The 19,668-nt window shown below is 47.1% G+C and overlaps 1 protein-coding gene across 2 annotated transcripts; it reads right to left on the bottom strand.

The window, feature by feature from the left end:
* Positions 1 to 10,789: 10,789 nt before the first annotated feature.
* Positions 10,790 to 18,788, bottom strand: PROK2 (prokineticin 2). Of its 2 annotated transcripts, none has more exons than XM_071439339.1 (3): positions 18,568 to 18,788; positions 14,720 to 14,845; positions 10,790 to 11,740 (listed from the first exon to the last, which is right to left on the bottom strand). In XM_071439339.1, the coding sequence occupies exons 1-3, from the start codon at positions 18,676 to 18,678 to the stop codon at positions 11,615 to 11,617; spliced, it is 363 nt and encodes a 120-aa protein (XP_071295440.1). In that variant the 5' UTR covers positions 18,679 to 18,788; the 3' UTR covers positions 10,790 to 11,614. The 2 variants fall into 2 exon arrangements, with proteins under 2 accessions (XP_071295440.1, XP_071295441.1); XM_071439340.1 differs by having other exon boundaries at positions 18,580 to 18,774.
* Positions 18,789 to 19,668: the final 880 nt, after the last annotated feature.

Raw genomic sequence — 19,668 nt, 5'->3', positions numbered from 1 at the left:
TTTTTAAGAAGACTTAAATTCATGATGGGCAACAGGTTTAAATAGCACAATTCTTTGTGTCTGCTGAAACCAAATTTCTGTTGTAGCTAATTGCTCCTCTTTTAATGATAGAAGAGTGTGTAATTGTGGATGGCTAATTTTAGTTGGCAAAGCAGTTTTTTAACACTGTGGCTTGGTCAATACCATACTCATTTATAAACTATATTCTTAATGGGAAGCTTACATTTATTAAGCATGGCATTTTAACCTGCTCTATTCTACAAAAATGTCTCTGAAAGTATTTCAACCAGTAACCTGATGGCAGGATCCTGGCCCAACTTCTTAGCTATCTCAGAGGAAGCTGTCCCTGAGGTGCTTCCCCTCTCTGATGGATCATGTAACAGTTCACAAACCTGTGCTGGAGCAAGTCTCACACAAAATAGCTGGAATACAGTCTGCATCTGCTGAGTATTTCTGTAGAGAGTAGTCCAAAACTGGTAGACATCAACTGAGACATAGTTGTCCTGTGACTGTGAAGGGAGCACAAAAGAAACATGGCAGATCAGAGGAGGGCAAAGGTAACAGCTTCAGATTGAGGCAGGGAATGAAATGAGGTGGGGCTCCTGGTTTGGTTTAAATCTTGTTTTCCCCCCCCAACTGGGATTTGGACAGCAGAAAGGCAGCATTTCCTGCAGTGCATAAGAAGAAGGTTGCAATTTGAGTTTTTTGGTACATTGCAGCACCAATGCTGCCAGAACTGGCCTCAGAAATATGATCATGGATGGGGTATCTTTAAAACAAAGCAAGACTTAATGATCATTTCTAAAGCTTCTAAAGCATTTTGAAAATGCACCTGGGTACAGAAGGAAAGCTGTCACATACTTCAGATCACAGCAGCAGCTGGTTATCTGTGCTAATTATATTTTCAGGCTGGAAAACAAGATGATAGCTTAGTGAGTCTTGGAGAGTAATGGAGTAGAGTTGTTTTACAAAGACTGTGGGGCAAGGCATGGATGCTGTTGCTGGGAATTGTGTTCCAAGTATACTTTATACCCCTGATTCACTTTTAGGTCTTTTCTGCAGAGTTCCAACTTTTAGAACTTTTCTCATATCTCATATTTCTCCCAGAAGCTGCCTACATAGTAGGGACCTAGAACTGTGATCTGTAACTCAGATCTTGCCACCTTTTTCCTAATCCTGCTGGTAACCAAGCCAATATTTTCTTTCTCTTTACTCTATTAAAAATGTCTGATATTTTGGCATCCTCTCTCTCTTCCAGGCTATAAGTAGTATGGTTATGAGTCTATTTAAACCACAGAGATGGGAAAATAGTTATTTTAAAATCTCCTTAAAAGCTGCAAGGACCAGATTTTTCACTTCTAGGAAAAAAATGAACACAAGTTGTAGAATCAGTAGTATATGTGGGGGATGAACACTCACCTTTGGGTGATCTGATGGTTTTATTTAGGCTTGGCTTATCAAGCAGTGCTGCTGTATTGAATCCCAGCCTTTGTGCAGAGGCATCCCCTGGCTCATTGATGTCCTCACAAGATGGGTGATTGGTTCTTATCTGGTGAAGATAAGGTGTGCTATGCTATCACCCATCAGTGGCAGCCAGACCCAGCCTTGCTACAGCACAAGCATACAAAAAAAAAAAAAAAAAATCTGTATACCATGTGTTTTGCTTGCACACAGCTTCCAGGGCTGTCTCAGGACTCCTGATACACTCTGAGGGCAAAATCACTGCTGTTTGAAGTTAATTTTATATTTTAGGTACTTGTGATGCTAGTCAAATTATGATCCAGGCTGTGGTAGTGCAAAAGAAAAGGAGCTCCAGTTGCTTTAATTCAGGGTTTATATAGGTGTTCTACAATAGGGCTTAATTCCAAAAGATGTGAAACTAAATATCAAGGACATGGCAGAAAATTAAGGAGTATTCAGTGCCAGCACACCAAAACCACTACTTTGCTGGCTGAGAGTGCACCAAGAAAGTATGGAAAACTAGCAAGGGCTGGAGAAGCACCAGAGGATAAATATTCCTTCTGAAATCTGAGAAAATATAAGAAAGTTGCAAAAGGAAAAAAAAAAGAAAAGGCACTTCCAAAGCACAGCATTCACATAGCAGCCTTTAGTCTGCATATGGGGAAAGTGGGTCACAGAGATTAAATGCTTTGACCAAGATCAGAGAAGGGGTGTTGGGGAGGATAAAAACCTGCTCTGGATTAAAAAAACAAAAAGAGAGAAATAATGTTGGGGAGAATGGAATGAGCACAGGGAGAGGTGGTTGCTGCTGTATGGACTGTGAGGTGTGGCTGTGAATCCTCCATCCTGCAAACACCAGAGCGCTTTCAGTCTCACTCACAAGCGCCAAGGGTTGAGACTCCATGAGAGCTGGCCATTAATAATTACTCCCACATGAGAAGTTAGTGCTGCTTGTACAAGTCCTGGGCTCTCTTACAAAAACTCAGATGGTTTGAGCCCCTCTCCCCATCCCCACTGACCAAAACACAAAGTACCTGGGAGGTCTGGTGGGCTGCAGAGCAGCAGGGCTCTCCCAGCTCTCCCATCGACCTGTGCTTCACCAGAATGTACCTTCAGTCTTCTCTCCACCCCTCCAGGCAGCTGCATGATACTTTCCCATATTCTGGGCACCACAAGTGCTGAGTACCACAGGAAATACCAATATCATCTCCCCCAGAGATTCTTCACAGTCTGGCTCAGAGGTCACAGCATGCTGCCTCTGCATATCTGTGGTGAGGGATTGCAGTTGTGCTGAGAGCTGCTCCAGAAAAATCTTGATTGCTGCTGGCATCTTCACTCACTCCCCAGGTATTTAACACATTCCTTACAAGCGTTTCCAGCCAAAATCTTCAAGTCAGTGGAGGTTTTTAGTATAGACTTAAATGTCAGGCCAGCTTGAAAAATGACACTGGTCTGAAGCCCCAGTTAGCAGCTAAGATGATCTCTGATTTACAGCACTCAGTGCCTGCAGTACTCTAGGGTGCTTATAGCTCTGCTGTTAGATTTGGAAAGGGTTTGCTAGGAAAGGAGCTGAAACATTTGGCCTCAGCCAAATTATGTTGTTGGGTAAAGGTCTCGTTCAGTGGTTGTGCTAGAGGTGAAAGATGAGCAGGGGATGTGTAGCCCACAAGCTGTCATCATTTGCTTTTCCAGTACCAGCTCTGCACAGAGGAGGCAAAGCTGCCTCCCAGTCTGGTGTGAAGCCAGTAGCCTCGAGGAAAAGGGCAGGAATTTGGCTCAGTCTGATAGCAACAGTTCTTTCCTGAGGCTCTACCTGGATGTGGTGCAGCTACATCTTCAGAAGGCTGCTCTGCCATATGCTGTGGGACTGCCCTGGGACACACTGTGCAGAGCTCAGAGGAGAGCAAAGCTGGCGTTTTCCCTCTTTTCACAGAAAAGGATGTGGCTGGACCTCTGCCACTCACCCCACATGGTTAAGCACAGTCACCTTGCTCCTTGGGAGCACCTGCACTTGCTCAGAATTGCCAACAAACCACCCTGAGGGGAGTGGTTCCAGAGTAACAGGCACATATTGGCAGAAGGCGAAGATAAGTGTCACTTCATTAGCTCAGGCTGCAGATTGGATCATTCCACACAGTATCAGAATACCCCAGAAACCTTATTAGACAGTTATGCTGCTAATCAAAAAAGTATTAGAAACATGGCAGGGGGGCTGTTTTCTAATAGAGGTTTCCTAAAGTCATCATTTTTTGCACAGCTTCCTTTGTAGTTGCTCAAAACACTGCACAGGCTATAATTAACTCTATTGTGATAGGAACCAGGAAGCATTTCCCCTGCTATGATGTTCTTAGGCTTCAGAATATTAAAAAATACATGACATGTTGAAGAAATGCAGCCATCCAAGAAAGACCATCCGTGAAGATGGTCTCCTAAAAGCTGGTGCTGAATTGTGCTGGGTTGGGGCTGTGCCTATGGATGTCTTACCCCAAACCTCCTTTCATGCTGGTGACCTCTGATGCCATGTCATTCCTGAAGGATTTGTATGGGGTAAATCCTTATCCATCAGTTGTAGAACTGGTGACCAGGAGCTGATTTTCCAGCTTGACATCTGTGGCACTCTGACTTTCCCTAGAGCTGCTGATGCTGAGCATCTCCAAGCCCATTTTCACTTGGTACAAATCATTAACTGCCCCACACCTCAATGCTTTATCCCAAGAATGATTAGTTATTCACCTTTCTAATGCAGAGAACCACTGATGGCAAGAGCATTATCACGGGTGAACAATTGCTGACTACACAAGCTTTCATCACTTTAAAGTCAAGCTCAGCCTTTCATGCACGCTGTTGCATTTCTGTATTTCTATTCATGTTTAATGACCTCAGCACTTGCACTCTGTCTTTGATCTCGAGTCATGCACGGCCGTACTGTGGATCTATTTATTGGAAGGCCACTGCATTCAGTGCCACATTTTTCTCATCTGCTGCGACCAGGTTGATAGCACAAAGCACTTTGTGTAGGAGGCTTTCAAGTTCAAAGCTAGTCTTGCAAGGGCACGGGGAAGCTGTGAAGTCACAGCTAATTTTAGTCAGTCATCATGGCATTCACAGAGTAGGCAGAAATCAAGAGATTGCCCGGTGGAGAGAAAGCCCATCCTAAAAGTTTCTGAACGTTATCTACTGGTATGTCATTAAAAAAATAATCCTGTGTTTGTGTGAGGATGATTAACCATTGGAACAAATCATCCAGAGAAAAAAATGGATCTTCCATCTGTGAGCCGTGCAGTGTGAGCCTGCGCGCCTGCCCACGGCACACCTGCCCAGAGCCTGCTGCCTGCCCAGCCAGGGCCCCTGCACCACGGTCTGGGGCTCAGCCCCAGCACACAGGCAACAAAAAGAAATCAGAAACACCAGGAAACAGCACCAGAACCCTCTCTGTCTCAGGGTGATTCACTCCTCCCTTTTGCTAACTGTTTTACAACACCCATTTTATCACAGCGTATAAACAGCAGTGCTTGCTTCTCTCGGAAATTTTAGCAGAGGTAGAGCTAAAATGGCTTTGTCATTAAGGAGGGAAACACAGGAAGATTCAGAGGAAGGGCTGAAGTCTGGGTGCCTTCTGACAGTGAGAGAAAGAGGAATGATTTAGTGGAATATTACCTCACTGCATCGAACCACTCAATCTGTCCCCATCTGTCACTGAGCACTTGCAGGAGGGTGCTGGAAAGGAAATGTTGAGTGGCTTGATAGTCGAGTAAATCAAGTGGGTTTTTTCCTTTTCCTTTCCTTCCCCTCCCTCACTAGGCTTTGCATGCTCACAGTACACAGCAGGTCCCTCAGTGTGCTGTGCCAAGGGTGAGGGGACAGCCCCTGGGTGCCTCAGGGCTGCAGTGGCCCTGGGGCACAGAGACCAGCTCGGGGTGCCCACGGGGCTGAGCTGCCCCTGTCTCCAGCAGAGCCCCAGGAGACATCTGGGTGTGGAGGAAGGTGGATGAAGAGGGAATATGCTCAGCCAAGCTGCAGTGACTGCAGGGGGAGAATGTGGGCACCTGAGCCAAGGAGCCAGCAGCATCACAGGCAGAGGTAGAGCTGGAGCTGAGGTGTGACAGCAGGGAGGGACATGTTTGGGCTGAGCCTCACCAAAGGGTGGCCCAGCAGGGTGATGAGGGAGGCTGCAGGAACCAGGCTCTGCAGGACCTGCTACAGAGCTGCCAGTGGGGATAGAGCTTGGCAATGATTTTCCTCCCCAGTAGATTCTAAATACTCAGCGGGACAGACTTTTTCTTACTGTTTGTGCAATATCTGTCTGAGCCTAAGTGCTGATATAAACCAAATCCAAATAGTTGAAGGCTCTGTTGCAATGTGTGAAAGGTTTGTTAGCAACTTTGAAGAGTTTAATGAAAGGGTGGGGAAGGGAGCTGGAATTAGGACACCACCACAGTCAGGAAATTTTGCTATTGGATTTGAAGGGGTGGAGGACCTTTCTGTCAAGGTTTCATCCATGTGAGAAAAGAAATTGGAGAGGAAAAATTTAAGAACCTACTAATTCTACAGGATGTGGTGAAACTTTTGGCAAGAGTGAGAATGCTGGCAGCTGCCTCACTGATGCCTTTCCCTGAGCTGACCCTTCTGGTCCCATGAAAGAGGACAGAGGTGTGCTCTGCTGCCTGGGCTCTCATATAGCCTGAAGGAGTAAACAAAGGGTGAATCCTGCACCCCCTGGAATTAATATCAGCTTTGCTGGTTTGCAGACTCCTTGCAGCAAGAGCCACATCTGCCTGTTTGTGGTGAAAGAGCCCACAAATCTCTGCATGAAATGACATGAGTGCACTCACATGTGCAAAAGAAAAAGTAAATAAAGACAACCCAGCCCTGCTTGCTGGGCTGGAACCAGGCCATGTTTTTAGTCTGCTTCTGCACTGTGTTACTGCCTTGGGTTTTACAAAGCCACATTATGCTTTAAAAGCAGATTTAATCCTTTCCATGTGTTACGATGCTGTGGCAGAGGCACGGCACCAGAGTTTGGGAGACCTGGTGGAATTCCCAGCCTAGGAAGGGAGACACTGCCCAAGCAGTGCAATGCAGAGCTCTCCATGGCCCATCCTTCCTGTGCCATCTGCTGGGATGCAGTGATTGCATCCCAGGCTGGCTCAGGCTGCAGCAGTGCAGGTACACACTAAGTACAGCACAGGCACTTGCTTTATGTGGTCTGGGAGATCTGTGAACTTCTGGGGACAGGGACATGCTGGTACCACTCTGATATCTGGTGCCTTAATTTGATTACATGCTTATTAGGAAAGGGGAAGCAAGGTGTTTGGGGTGAACCATCAGCCTGGGGTGCTCTGGGCACTCCTGGTACTCAATTAATATACACAGTCTCCCAGGTTTTGCAGAGGAGACTTTCTGTTCTTTTGGCATTGTGCTTGCCTTCATTTTCTGCCCCACTAAGCTGCTCACATTCAGATTTTTGGGAAACCCCTGCCACAGGGGGGTTTACACCTCTCCTCTCTGGTTAAATTGCTCTTTTCTCCTCTCCTGCACACATTGCTGTCACCCTACATTGTGCATCTTGTCACACAACAAGCTGCCACCCATCCTTCTCCCTTCAGTGCACCAGGATTGCTCAGCATCAGCCTTTCACATCCAGCCTTTCCCAGCCCTGATGACCAGGCAGAGTGACCCAAAGGCTGCCACCATCCTCCAAGGAGGACCTGGGGGGACCTGCCCTGCCAGATCCTTGGAATGTGTCCTACTGCACTGGGGTAGGTCTGCCTGCACTCAGGACTCTCCTTGAGAAACCACAGGTGATTTGCTGATGTGCATTAAATTCATCTCCATTCCTGTGCTCAGAATTATTGATCAGTCTAATGACTGCACCCCTGCTGGTTTGCCATTTCATATCTATGTAACAGAGAAAGGCACATTGATTTTGCTGTTATCAAAATCCTCTTGCATTTGCACAGTCTATTCTCTTCCTGCAATTTTCTAATTCCTTCTGGAAAACATGTTACACATTGTCAGGATCAAACTCCTGAGACATCTTGTTTAAATCAAGGGATTCTTAGCACCTTCTGTTTCTTTTGAATATCCATCTGTGCAGAAAGAACAAATCCCAGAGCTGCTGGGGTAGGGAGAGGCACTGGCAAGGACCTTGGTCTGGGGTCACACTTGCTGGTGTCATCCTTTGCTTTGGTGGATTGTGCTGATGAAGAAAATTAGCTCAGTCCCTCTTGACAGGGAATGTTACATCATCTTCAAACACACAAGAGCTTTGGGGTCACAACAAGACTACTGTTTCCCACACCACTACAAGCTAACAGTACCAACAATAATCACTTTTCTTACCTTAAAGTGTTCTCCATAGAGGTATGCATTATTCTCTTTTATCTTCCCAAACACCATGATGATCTTCAGCCAGTTCAGCTCCTTTCAGTTACTAGTTCTGTAAAACCAGTATTTGACCTGTCTCTTCTGTATGGACCCACTCAGATTTGAGTCCCCCTTGCCACAAAACCAGAATAATTTACTTTACTTCTGTAACACTTTTCTTTGAAGTAGCAAAATTTTCCTGGGGTGAATTGTGGGCAGGACAGTGCAGACAAAGCTGAGTTTCAGCTGGGCTTGCTGGTGCTCAGGAGCAGAACCTTCCCTGCAGTGCCCCAGGCTTATAAGTGTGTGCTGGCTCAGCCAGCTGTGCACCCTCAAACCCCAAACACCTTGCTTCCCCTTTCCTAATAAGCACCTAATCAAATTAAGGCAGCAACTCATTATATGTGGTGGTGGTGCCCTTTCCTGCAAGGCCTCTCTGCTCACCTAAAATCTGGCAATAAACATGGAAATGCCTCCAGTGTGGTGGGATATCAACGTTATTCTATAGCATATCTGTAATATCAATATTCATATAATATTAAAAATTAATGCACACGTTTCTATTAATAATGAAATTACTGCAATATTAATAAAGTTAAAACACACGTTGGCACAGATCTAAGTGCAGTGAATAAAGGGAAGTGTTTAAACCAGCCTCTCTCTTCATAGGCTGTGGGTATGGGCAATGAGGTTTATCCCCTGCTCCAAGGAGGTTCCAGGGCTGCACAAGTTCTGTTCTGTTTTCTCATCTGATTTCTCCTGCAAGGACCTCTCCCTTTCCTTCCTTCAAGGCAGGTGAGGAAGCTGTCCCTGGCCTCAGATACTTTCCAGGGTGATTCTGGGGCAAGCACAGGGGACTGCAGAAAACTTCTTGTGGCAGGGTTGGCTTGAGGCTGGCCACCTTTCCTGTGGGGCATCCTGAGTCATTTGCTGTGCTCCTCAAGACAAAAGCTGGCTCCAGGGAAGAGCAGAGGGGACTGCACTGCATGGCCATTCACATTTGGAAATACTTGTGGTCACTGGTTTGCCTATTATCAGTGTAAAGCAAAGGTAAAGGGTGCCCTCCCAGCCCCTTCCACTGCAGACAGAAATTAAAGGGCCTTTGCAGGTGTGCTTGGGAGAGAAAATCTCCCCTAGGATGGGAGAAAAGATAATTGATTAGGGCAGAGTTTAGGAAATAATGGGGATGCAAAAGCTTAATCTTCCTTCCAGAGTGATTCTCTCAAATCAACTAACCTCCATTGTGAGTGTCAATTAATGGAAATTAAATTACTAAAAGGGGAATCGTAATAATTATTGCCAAGTGAATATAGTGGGGATGTAGGACAGTGAGGTTTTGCCTTTATCTCTCCTACATCACAGGGAAGGTGTGGAGAAGCCCCTCAAGGACAAGTATGGGATAAGGAATCTCTCAAAGCTGCACCATCCAAATTCCCTGTCCAGGAGCATCTGCAGGACACAGGAGCTTCCACTGCTACAGAGGGTGTGAACTCTGAACCCGTGTAATTGGGGCTGTTCTCATTACCCAGATAAATGCTTAAAGCCACAAGTTAATTGGCACAAATTATAACTACCAAGTTGCTCTCCTCTTGCCTGATAAACTCTCCTAGGATCTGGCAGGTCTGAGGCAGTCCTTAGGTATAATTCTTTTACAATGTCCACTCTTTTACAATGATACAAACCAGGGCTACTGCCTTCAGCAGGTGAATTAGGCCAGCAGGAGATGAGGAGCAGGGATACTGTTTCCTCCCATGGTTCATTTTCTGTGCTCTGATTTTAAAAAATGGAGCAAGAGATGGGACACAGGCACATTTGGAGTGCTCCTATTTTTCTTCTTGATTTTGTGTAAATTGAAGTCCGTGGTATTGAGCTTATTTGATGGGGACAGACATGGACAGAAAAGCAACCCCCACATTTCCAGTGTGTTCCTCATCTGCAAACCCAGGCTTTGGGGGTGCACAGGGTGTTTGGGGAGCTCCCCTATTTAGTGACAATGGTATAATCAGGCTTGGGGGTTGGTTTTAAATCCAGGTTATGGGAATTTCTGCCATGCTGGCATGTCACTTTGAACTCAATAAATGACTTAGCCTTTCACCAGCCCTTTGGGTTAGTGTTGAGCCCCTCTGAGACTCCAGATCTAATACAGGCACTTTGTACCTGATCACATTAATGCAAACCAGATGTAAAATTACCCTTCAGTGGCACTTCAGTCTTTTTTTTTTTTTTTTTTTTTATCACCACTGCAAAGGGGGAGGCAAAATTCAGAGGCACTGGAGTGGGTACCCTGGGGATGGGCTGTTTTCAGCCAGGAGGATACAATCTCTCTCAAGACTTTTATTTCCCTGACATATGCAGAATCCACGAGGATCTGGCAATAACCAATCCAGCTATTCTTTCCTGTCCCCCAAGGAAGGCTGTGGAGCCCAGCGGAAGGTGCCTGGTAACTCCCAGGGATGTTTCTCCTCTCAGTTTTACAGGTCTGGCCTGGACACACTGTGCTCACTTCTTCAACCCCCCCATCTCCACCAGCAGCAAAGCACTGATTGTTGAAAGATGAATGACTTCACTTTTCCAGTTCCAGCATATGTTTGCATGTCTGAGAGCAAGAAACATGTGAATCTCACACAAACTGTTGGAATTCCAGCTCTGGGGACTGACAAGTAAATATGAAGTCACACAGTATTTCATAGAAAACCCACAAATCTTATGTTTGCTGGGCTAAAGTTGATCCTTTGAGGCACCAGCCAAGAAAAACCTCTCATATTATTTACACCAACATTCCTCCAAATTCTGAAACTGCAGCTTGATTGAGGAATTCATGCCTTGTAAACTACAAGTTTCCCAAAAAACAGCCAGAGGCACATAATCTTTTGCTAAGCTAACCATAAGGAGCTCTTCTAGCTTAGGTGGTGAATCAAGTGTGGGATAACAGATTACACTGAATAAAAATGAAAAACCACAATGACAAAATAATGTTATAATATTAAAATAAATCAAATCATACACTGCCATTATTCTGATACAGAATTTTTGCACAGCAAATTTGATACATATACAAGAGGTCAGGCAGCCTATTAAAATAAACTTCAGGGTTCCTTTTTTCTTTAATATAAACTACATCTTAATACATAGTTTGAGATGATCAGGTAGTTTTACATCAATTCATGTAACAACAACTTCTCATCTTAGAACACTAAAATAAATAAATCTTTTAGTGCTCTGAATACTGAAATGTTTTGTTTCCATGTGCCACTTTTTAAAAGTGTAAAAACTACATCTATTGTTTAAACTTTTACCCTAGAGGTGTGCCTAATTTACAAATAAAATTATATTAATAAAGATATGAAATGCAATGTAAATACAGTTCTTTTGGCAATTGTCATATGCTTCATACTATGCAGTTATCCAACTCTCAGTTCAGTTCAGGTCTTCCAAAGTGTAAAGATGTGGCCAAATTTTTCCAAAACTGGAAATAACTTGGATTTTTTCATTCTGGGGTTAAACTAGAACCATAAAGCCCACAAAATCATTCAGGAATGTCAAGCCCCTGCTCTCAGAGAGAGTTTTGCTCTAGTAAATGTTGTTTGGCTACCCCAAAATGAAATCATCCACCACTGTGAGTCCCTCCTGAAAACCTTGGCCACAACAGCAGTGTCTCATCTCCAGCTGATGTTGGTGAGGCAGGAAAGTCGTGCAGGGTTTCCCCTGGCAAAGTAACCCCTTTTTGGTCACAACAACGAGAAAAGGAAAACACTGAGCGGCTCTTTCGAGTGCAGAACAGTCCCTGCTAAAAAAAGACATCTTCTTTTCTGAAGTCTGGCAGACACCTGAATCTGCTGGGAGCAGTCCTGAGGCAGGCCAGGCCCGGCAGGCAGGGGCAGGTGTGGTGCATCCGCCGCCCGGGGAAGGGCACCTGGGGACAGACAAGCACATCAGCTGCGTTGGGGTGGTTATTCTTTCCTTTTCACAAACAGGATGGGACTGCTGGGGTACATTCCTTGAGCTTTAATTGCAGCATCAGCCTCGTTACATGGCTGAGACAGTAGGAAGATGGCAATACACCCAGCCAGCAGCAGCCAAAGATTTCTTTGTTACAGAGCTTAAAAACTTTTTAGCTAACAGCATATTTACTATTTCCTACAATCAGTGACAGGGAGAGCCACAGCACTGGTGGCTGGGGGGGATGAAATGGAGGAATATTGGGGATATGGGGAATGCTGCCCAGTTCCCTCCCTTCACAGCCAGAGCTCCCCACGAGCTGCAGCACAGAGCAGATGGCAAAGGCAGCCCCACTGTACACCCAGTCCAGCCACAGTTAAGAGCAGGATGTTAACAGCCATGTTGCTGTGTAAATCTACATCTGTGACACATGTTCTCCATTTACTGCCATTTCATAAAGGAGTTTGTTGTGAAACTACACTGGCCTTTAACATCACGTTTTGTGGTGCCACTGTGCAGGGCTTTCTGCGTGTCCCGAATCCTGCCTTGTCACATGGCACAGAGCAGGACCTGGGAACCTTGGGATCCCGTGGTAATCAGGCTGGAAGGGACCTCTGGAGTCACCTTGCCTGACCTCCCTGTGAGCAGGATCATTTTCACCACAGGGCAGAGGTTTCTCATTTCATCCCACCCTCCTCCAGCCACATTGTGCTGCAGGGAGCACATATGGAGTACATTAGACAAATTTAATTGTGCCATGACATGCACACGCACTGACAATCTTCAACAACTTGGTCACAAGCTCTGTCTCTTACAGGAGCCAAAAAGGACAGCCCTGTGGGAAGTGTCTGGGAGCTGTGGTGCTGCCAGCTGGCAGCACACACTGAGCATTCCCTGGATGCAGCAAAGGAGGCACAGAGGTGCAAAGCCTCCGCTACCAGCCAGGCAGGCAGCCCTAAATTCCCTCACTTCCAGATTTCTGTGTGGTTGAAGCCTAAAATTATAATATTAACATTCCAAGATTTTCTTGTGTCAGTGTACAAATTTTGTCTTTAAGAAAGTCCCACACAGTCCTCCATGCATGGTGGCAAGCACCAGCCTGACTCCAGTGACACCCTGCTGGAGGCAGGAGGTGGGCAGAGGGCTCACATCCCCTGCAGTGCCCTGGGCCAGCACCATCTGAAGAGCAGCCCCAGGACAAGAGATGTTGTGGGTTTCCCCATGCCACCCACCACAGCCCCTCTGCTCCAGTGTGAGCAGAGGCAGCAACCTCCCACACCTGCTGGGGATCCCCATGGGAATCATCCCTTAGAGTGCCCACACCCAGCACTGCAGCCAAACCCAAAACCTGAGCTCTCAGCCTCCTGACAGCTCAGGTGATTTATTCTGAACATTCCACTTGCTGCAAGGAAATGTTCCTTTCATACCCCATGCTGCCAAACCTGCCTGGCCCTGCCTCAGACCTGGCCTTGAAATTCCAGCTGGGACTGCTAATGGCATCAGTCCATCACCATCTAGTTGTTGAGAAGGAAACTAGAAGGTGGAACCCCAGCTGCCAACCATCTCCTCCAGTTATCTCCTGACTCCTCTGGATGTCCCCGAGGTGCCATGGCCATGGTGGTGCTGGATTTTGGCCTATCCTGCAGCAAATGAAAGGTTTTGGTGATCAGGTACCCAGCTGCTCCCTACACAAGTATTTACCAGAAAGGAACCACTGAGCAAACCCTCCACCCTTAAAATAAACTCATTTCACGTTCTCCAGTAAATCAATTTGGTTTGTGTTTCTCAGGAAGATCAGTGGAGAAATTAAAATTAACCTCATAAAGCTTATAAATATCAGTGACTTAGTGTTTGGGGTGGACAGGCATCTACTCTGATTGTAATTATGCAGGCAGTCAGCTTGAAATATATCAGACAGTTTAAATTATTGCCCAATAACAATACGCTCATAAAACCCTCTAGAAGACAATTCCTCTTATCCTAATTCCTGGTAATGGAAAGAGTCCTTACAAGAAAAACCTGCTACATCACATAGTAAAAATGAACATTTGGTCTCCAATATCACAGCAGAAGTTTTAAAAATTTAACTGCAATAAAATAGAGCCTTAAACCTCCTAAAACTGAGAAAATAAACTGAGAAGCCAGGCCTTGGATGAAAGTGAGAGAGGCAGCTAACTAGCTGCACATTTATGATCTGAATTTATTGCTTTATATCTTCCACTTGTGATGATTCTTGGGCTGTGCTCTTCCCTGAGGATGACTCTGAAGACCATCATGTTCTCAAGCTCCCTGGTAACATCCCATGCAATCTCTTGTGTTTTAAATAAGCAGCTTTTTTTCATACTGCATAAGAAATATATAATTACATAGCCTTTAATAAATGCACTTGTTAAAATCATTGTATTAATAATACAGTGTGTGTGTGTATATGTGTATATACATAGATATTTAAAATTAATAGGTAGAACCGAAACAAAGAGAGCCTGTGGAGACTTTTCTCAAGCCCAAACGTGTGTCAACACTTTCTCAAAGCACCAGTTGTCCCAACACCAACTGGTGACATTTTTATGCTTGTGACAGGATCTTGTCCACTGCCACTGGGGTTGGTGGCACTTGCTCTGCTCCTGCTCACACCAGGAGGGATTGGCAGGGCTGGGCTTGGGAACTGCCAGCGCTCCTTTGGATCAGGCAACAAAACAAAACAGCAACAACAAACTAATAAGAAAACAATCTGGGAAGCGTGTAGTGCTTTCATCCTCTGATTCCCTTCAGCATAATTCTGACACTAATGCACTTCCTTACGCAGGTGCCTCCATCTCTGCTCCCATACAGATGCAGGTGGCTGGATACTGTAAGGAATGGGAAGCTTCCCTGCCTTTCCACCACGTCTAGGCTTTATGCCATGTGCTGCACAGCTCAGGACATTCCTCCAGCCCCCCAGTGAGGTACTCACTCTGTGACTCAGGGGGTGGCACTCGTCTCCCAGGTTTCCCATGGGGGTGCACATCCTGAGGCTGCGGATCCAGAGGCTGACGGCGCAGCACATTCCGGCCCCGCACTGCTGGTCTCGGTCACAGGCCTGCAGTTCAACACAGCATTAAGCAAATTACATGAATAATAAATGTAGTCCAGAAATAGGACAGATCAGGTGCTCAGGAGCTGCCTCTGGCACCCCTAAGTTACCATGGCTCATTAAGGTGGATAATAGGATTTAAGGCTGGTTTGCAATACTTGTGTCTTCCATGGATTGGAACGTGCAGGCTCCTGGCACATTTTGGAGTTGGGACCAGGTTGTTTAAAGCCAGGACCATACACAGAGCTGCTCTGGGCCAAACCCAGGACTGTCAGTGATTTACAGTCCAGACTTCTGAGCACTGATAGACCTTGGCATGTGCCACTCACTTTCCCAGCTCCCAAATCAGAGCCTGAGTGAGCTCAGGCAGGAGCAAGGACCAACCACACTAAACTTGTAACCAAAAGAGTCACCAAACCAGTCTTATGGAGAAGCTGAGATAGGAAATCATCCATCAATTTAATGACTTTTAGGTAACTATTCCTTCTAACTTCACATGATAATACCATGGTTGTGAGTGCCCTTGCAACACTGCAAGAGTTTTGTTAGAGAAGCCCAAGTGGAAGTAGCTAAAACAAAAGTTTAAATGTGGACTCTGTGGTTGTTGTCTAGAATTACACATAACTAAAAAAAGGTCTTAAGAAAAGCTTTGCATAAGTTCTCACATCCAAAAAAATGCTGCTGTGGTAGCATTCCACTTCACAGGAGGCAAAAAAATATTTTAGCTGCTTACCCAATACAGCTTAGATAAGCAGAAACCAAAATGCAGACTGGTGGGTATGTCTTAAAACCCACAAACCATGAAGAGCAATTGACACATCAGGGTTTGAAAACATGCTACTGTACATCTTTCAGTTACATTTTAATCAAAAGCTTATATAGATTTAATGCAAAAACCAGTCTCCTTTCTCCAGTGAGAATTGGCATCAGTTAAAGGTTCTGCTTACATCCTGAATGTAAGCTTGATTAACTTACTGCTCTGGGTGTCTGGCAGCAGCAGTGAGAGATGGAAGGCACTGGTCAGCACTACGTAAATGGGAAACTCATAAAAACATACGTAAATGTTGATAACAGCTCTGGGGAAGGCACATTCCCAGAGTAAACATGCTCTTGAGGGGAAAACTCACTGATCTTACCTTGGGATTTACATGATAAATGGCTTTAGACTCCACTCACTGGGTAAATATTGCACTGACCAGCAGGAGCCAGATCAAAATACAAGTTTAAAGCTCAGTCAGTAGTTTAGGAAGAAGCTGTTGCATTAGGATCACTATTAAATAGTGTGTGTGACCCAAACAGCTTCTGAACACAGAGCTCTGTGCTGCAGGTAAGCCCAAACACAGAGCATTTGCTTGTAAGACTAATATGGCCATAAATCTACCACTCCAGCCTGCCAGGTAGATTATACTCACTTTCTGACCTCTCTCTTAAAAAAATAAAATAATAATAATTTGAAAAGTACTCTAATGATATTATTTTGCCCTAGTCACAAATAAAAATGCAGGTACAGTAATTCTGTCTGTCCCCAGCACACTGCTGGGGTGTCCACTGCTCAGCTGGAGTCACAGGCTCTGCTATTTCTTTACTATTTCTTGCCTTGCAGCTCCTGACTCCCTTTTTTTCTTAGTTATGTATCTTAAAGTCCATTCATCTCTGTGGGACTGGTCCTGGGGTGAAATACCACTCAGCTGAAAAACCCACCTGGGTGTGTTCTACCAAACAAGAGTCTTGAATGTCCAGGCTGAAGAATTTCTTTCCTGACCTCACACACACATATTTACATCTGGCAGAACTTTTAAGGCTCCCTTTCCAAAAATGTATGACAAGTTTTGAAAATATTCAACCCAAGTGTTCCTGCCCACATCTTATCTGCAATGTGTAATTCCTGCTGCTACTCCTAAACTTCCCCAAACACCACATGAGCACCTCATTTAAACACAGTTTCCCAGAAAACCAGCCCAAGAGTATGTCCCAGGTGAAATGCCAGCTGCAAGGGCAACAGGTTTCAGCACAAGAACCACCACTGAATTAAGGAAAGCTTGAAAAAAGTCCTTAAATTGGAAAGGAAAAACATCTTTCAGGCTCAAGGGTTGGGGAACACCTACGTCATCTCTCATCTGAGATTTGCCTGTTCATCAAAAGCCAAAAATGCATCACAGTGGTTTAAGCAGAAATGCTCTGCAATAGTTAATAAAGTAACATTTTCTAGTTCTAATCTATTTTTACTTTTTGAATCTGCCTTGTCCCTGATCTATTATTCAGTGCCTCACAATTACTTTATTTAATGGGTTAATTATGCTTTCAAGGTGTAGCCACAACTCTAATAACAGATAAATTGCTCTTCTGTTGCTGGGAATGTTTCTACTTAAAAGAATCTTGAAATCCTCAATTATTAAAAAATTCCTTCACATTCTCTGCTCTAAAATAAATAATCAGTCCTTGGAACTGATCTGACTTCCAGGGAAATGCCCACAAGCTGTTCCATGGACTTGAGGGGTCCGGACAGGGAGCCTGGAGAGCCACAGAGAAATCCACTGCTGTGAGTGCAGCTTCTGATGGTTACAAAAGACATGTGAGCTCTCAAAGGAATGCAAATGCTGAGTTATTAATCCAAAGCAAACACTTAAAAAATCATTTAACTAAAAAGTGATGCAACGCTTTGGGTTAAATAACGTCTTTAGGAAAAAAAAAGTATTTTCACAGCCAGAGTAAATCTTGAGCCTAAAAACAACAACAGAGACTTGTTTGCAAGGGGTGGCTATTGAGAGGGAAAAGGAACACAGTCATAGACAAAGAAAAAAAAGAAGGAAAACGGAGTTTTCTGAGGATTCTAATCCTGCCCTGTACATGGAGGGGCTGGAGGAACTTGGGGTGCACAGTGAGCAGTGCAATGCCCTGAGCCAGACCCTCTCAGAGCAGGTTTGGGGACAGCTGGGGCTGCATGCAGGGAGATGGGAGACAGCTCCAGCCCTGGAAAAGCAGCAGGATTCTCTGCATGCTCCCAGACCAGCCTGGAGACAGCTCCCCCCGAAGACATCCCTGCCTCCAAAGGAACAGACCCCACGTTGTGGCATCCCCTCACCTCAGAGACCCACGGGTCTGGCATTGCTCACCGCAGAGACTGACACATCCTGGCATCACTCACCACAGAGAGTCCCCCGGGCTCTGATACCACTGAATCCAGACCATCCCTCATCCCTCGAGATGCCACGGCCGGTACCACTCATCCCAGACGGACCCCAAGCCCTGTCACCTCTCATCACCTGGCACTGCTTTCCCTCCCACGTCCTCGTTATCACTTATCCCAGCTCCGGCCATCCTTCACCGCACTCGGCGCCACTCCGTGCTGGCATGGCTGAGTGCGGACAGACCCCGAGTCTCGGCAGTGCAGAGAGCAGAGATGCCCAGGGAGCAGCCCCGGCGACAGAGCGCTCCCCTCTCTCCTGGCATCCCGCACGGCAGCAGAGCGCTCCCCTCTCTCCTGGCATCCCGCACGGCAGCAGAGCGCTCCCCTCTCCCGGGTATCCCGCTCCCCTCTCCCCGGGCACCCCTTATCCCGGGCGGTTCCCCCAGTCCCGCTATCACTCCCTGCGAACAAATCCCAACTCCCGTCCCGCCGCCGCGGCGAAGCCCGCTGTCCTTCTGTCCCTCTGTCCCTCTGTCCCTCCCTCGCTCCCCGCCGGTGCCGGCTCCCGTCGGTGCGGTCGGTGCCGAGCGGCGGCGCTCACCCCGGTGCTCACCCCGGTGATGACGGCTCCGTGTCCCGCGGCCAGCAGCAGCATCAGCAGCACCGGCAGCATCGGCGGCAGCGCCGGCGGGGCTCCGCGCAGGCTCCGCATGGTGCGGCGCAGCGAGCCGGGCTCGGAGCCGCCCCGCCGTTATAAAGCCGGGGCTGAGTCACCCCCGCCCGGCAGCGCCGCGGCCGCGCACGCACCGCGCACACACCGCACACCACAAACACCGCACACATCGCGCACACACCGCACACACACCGCGCACACACCGCACACACACCGCACACACACCGCACACACACCGCACACACACCGCACACACCGCACACACACACACCGCACATACACCGCACACACCGCGCACACACCGCGCACACACCGCACACACCGCACACACACCGCACACACACCGCACACACACCGCACACACACCGCACACACACCGCACACACAGCGCGCACACCGCACACACACCGCACACACACCGCACACACCGCGCACACACCGCGCACACACACCGCACACGCACCGCGCGCGCACACACCGCGCACACACCGCACACACCACACACACCGCACACACACACCGCACACACCGCACACACCGAGCACACACCGCACACACACCGCACACACCGCACACACCGCGCACACACACACCGCACACACACCGCACACACCACACACACCGCACACACACACCGCACACACCGCACACACCGAGCACACACCGCACACACACCGCACACACCGCACACACACCGCACGCACACCGCACACACACACACCGCACATACACCGCACACACCGCGCACACACCGCGCACACACCGCACACACACACACCGCACACACACACACCGCACACACACCGCGCACACACACACACCGCACACACACCGCACACACACCGCACACACCGCACACACACCGCACACACACCGCACACACCGCACACACACCGCACACACACCACACACCGTGCCCAGGTGCGCGGCTGCGGGTAAAGGGGGACTGCGCCGGGATGGTGACAGCCCGGGGGAACATCCCACAGCACGCTGGGGACATCCCGCATCAGCGCTGGGGGACCTGGGCTT

Source organism: Agelaius tricolor, unplaced genomic scaffold (assembly GCF_023055355.1).
Source record: "Agelaius tricolor isolate 1412-34295 unplaced genomic scaffold, bAgeTri1.0.p SCAF_14, whole genome shotgun sequence".
Taxonomy (NCBI): domain Eukaryota; kingdom Metazoa; phylum Chordata; class Aves; order Passeriformes; family Icteridae; genus Agelaius; species Agelaius tricolor.
This window is presented reverse-complemented; position numbering and strand designations above follow the sequence as displayed.

Coding starts and splice junctions, on each gene's coding strand:
- PROK2 (XM_071439339.1), bottom strand. CDS start 18,678: ATGCGGAGCCTGCGCGGAGCCCCGCCGGCGCTGCCGCCGATGCTGCCG. Junction 14,846..18,567: donor TCACCGGGGTGAGCACCGGG/GTGAGCGCCGCC, acceptor GTTGAACTGCAG/GCCTGTGACCGAGACCAGCA. Junction 11,741..14,719: donor GCCACCCCCTGAGTCACAGA/GTGAGTACCTCA, acceptor GTCTGTCCCCAG/GTGCCCTTCCCCGGGCGGCG.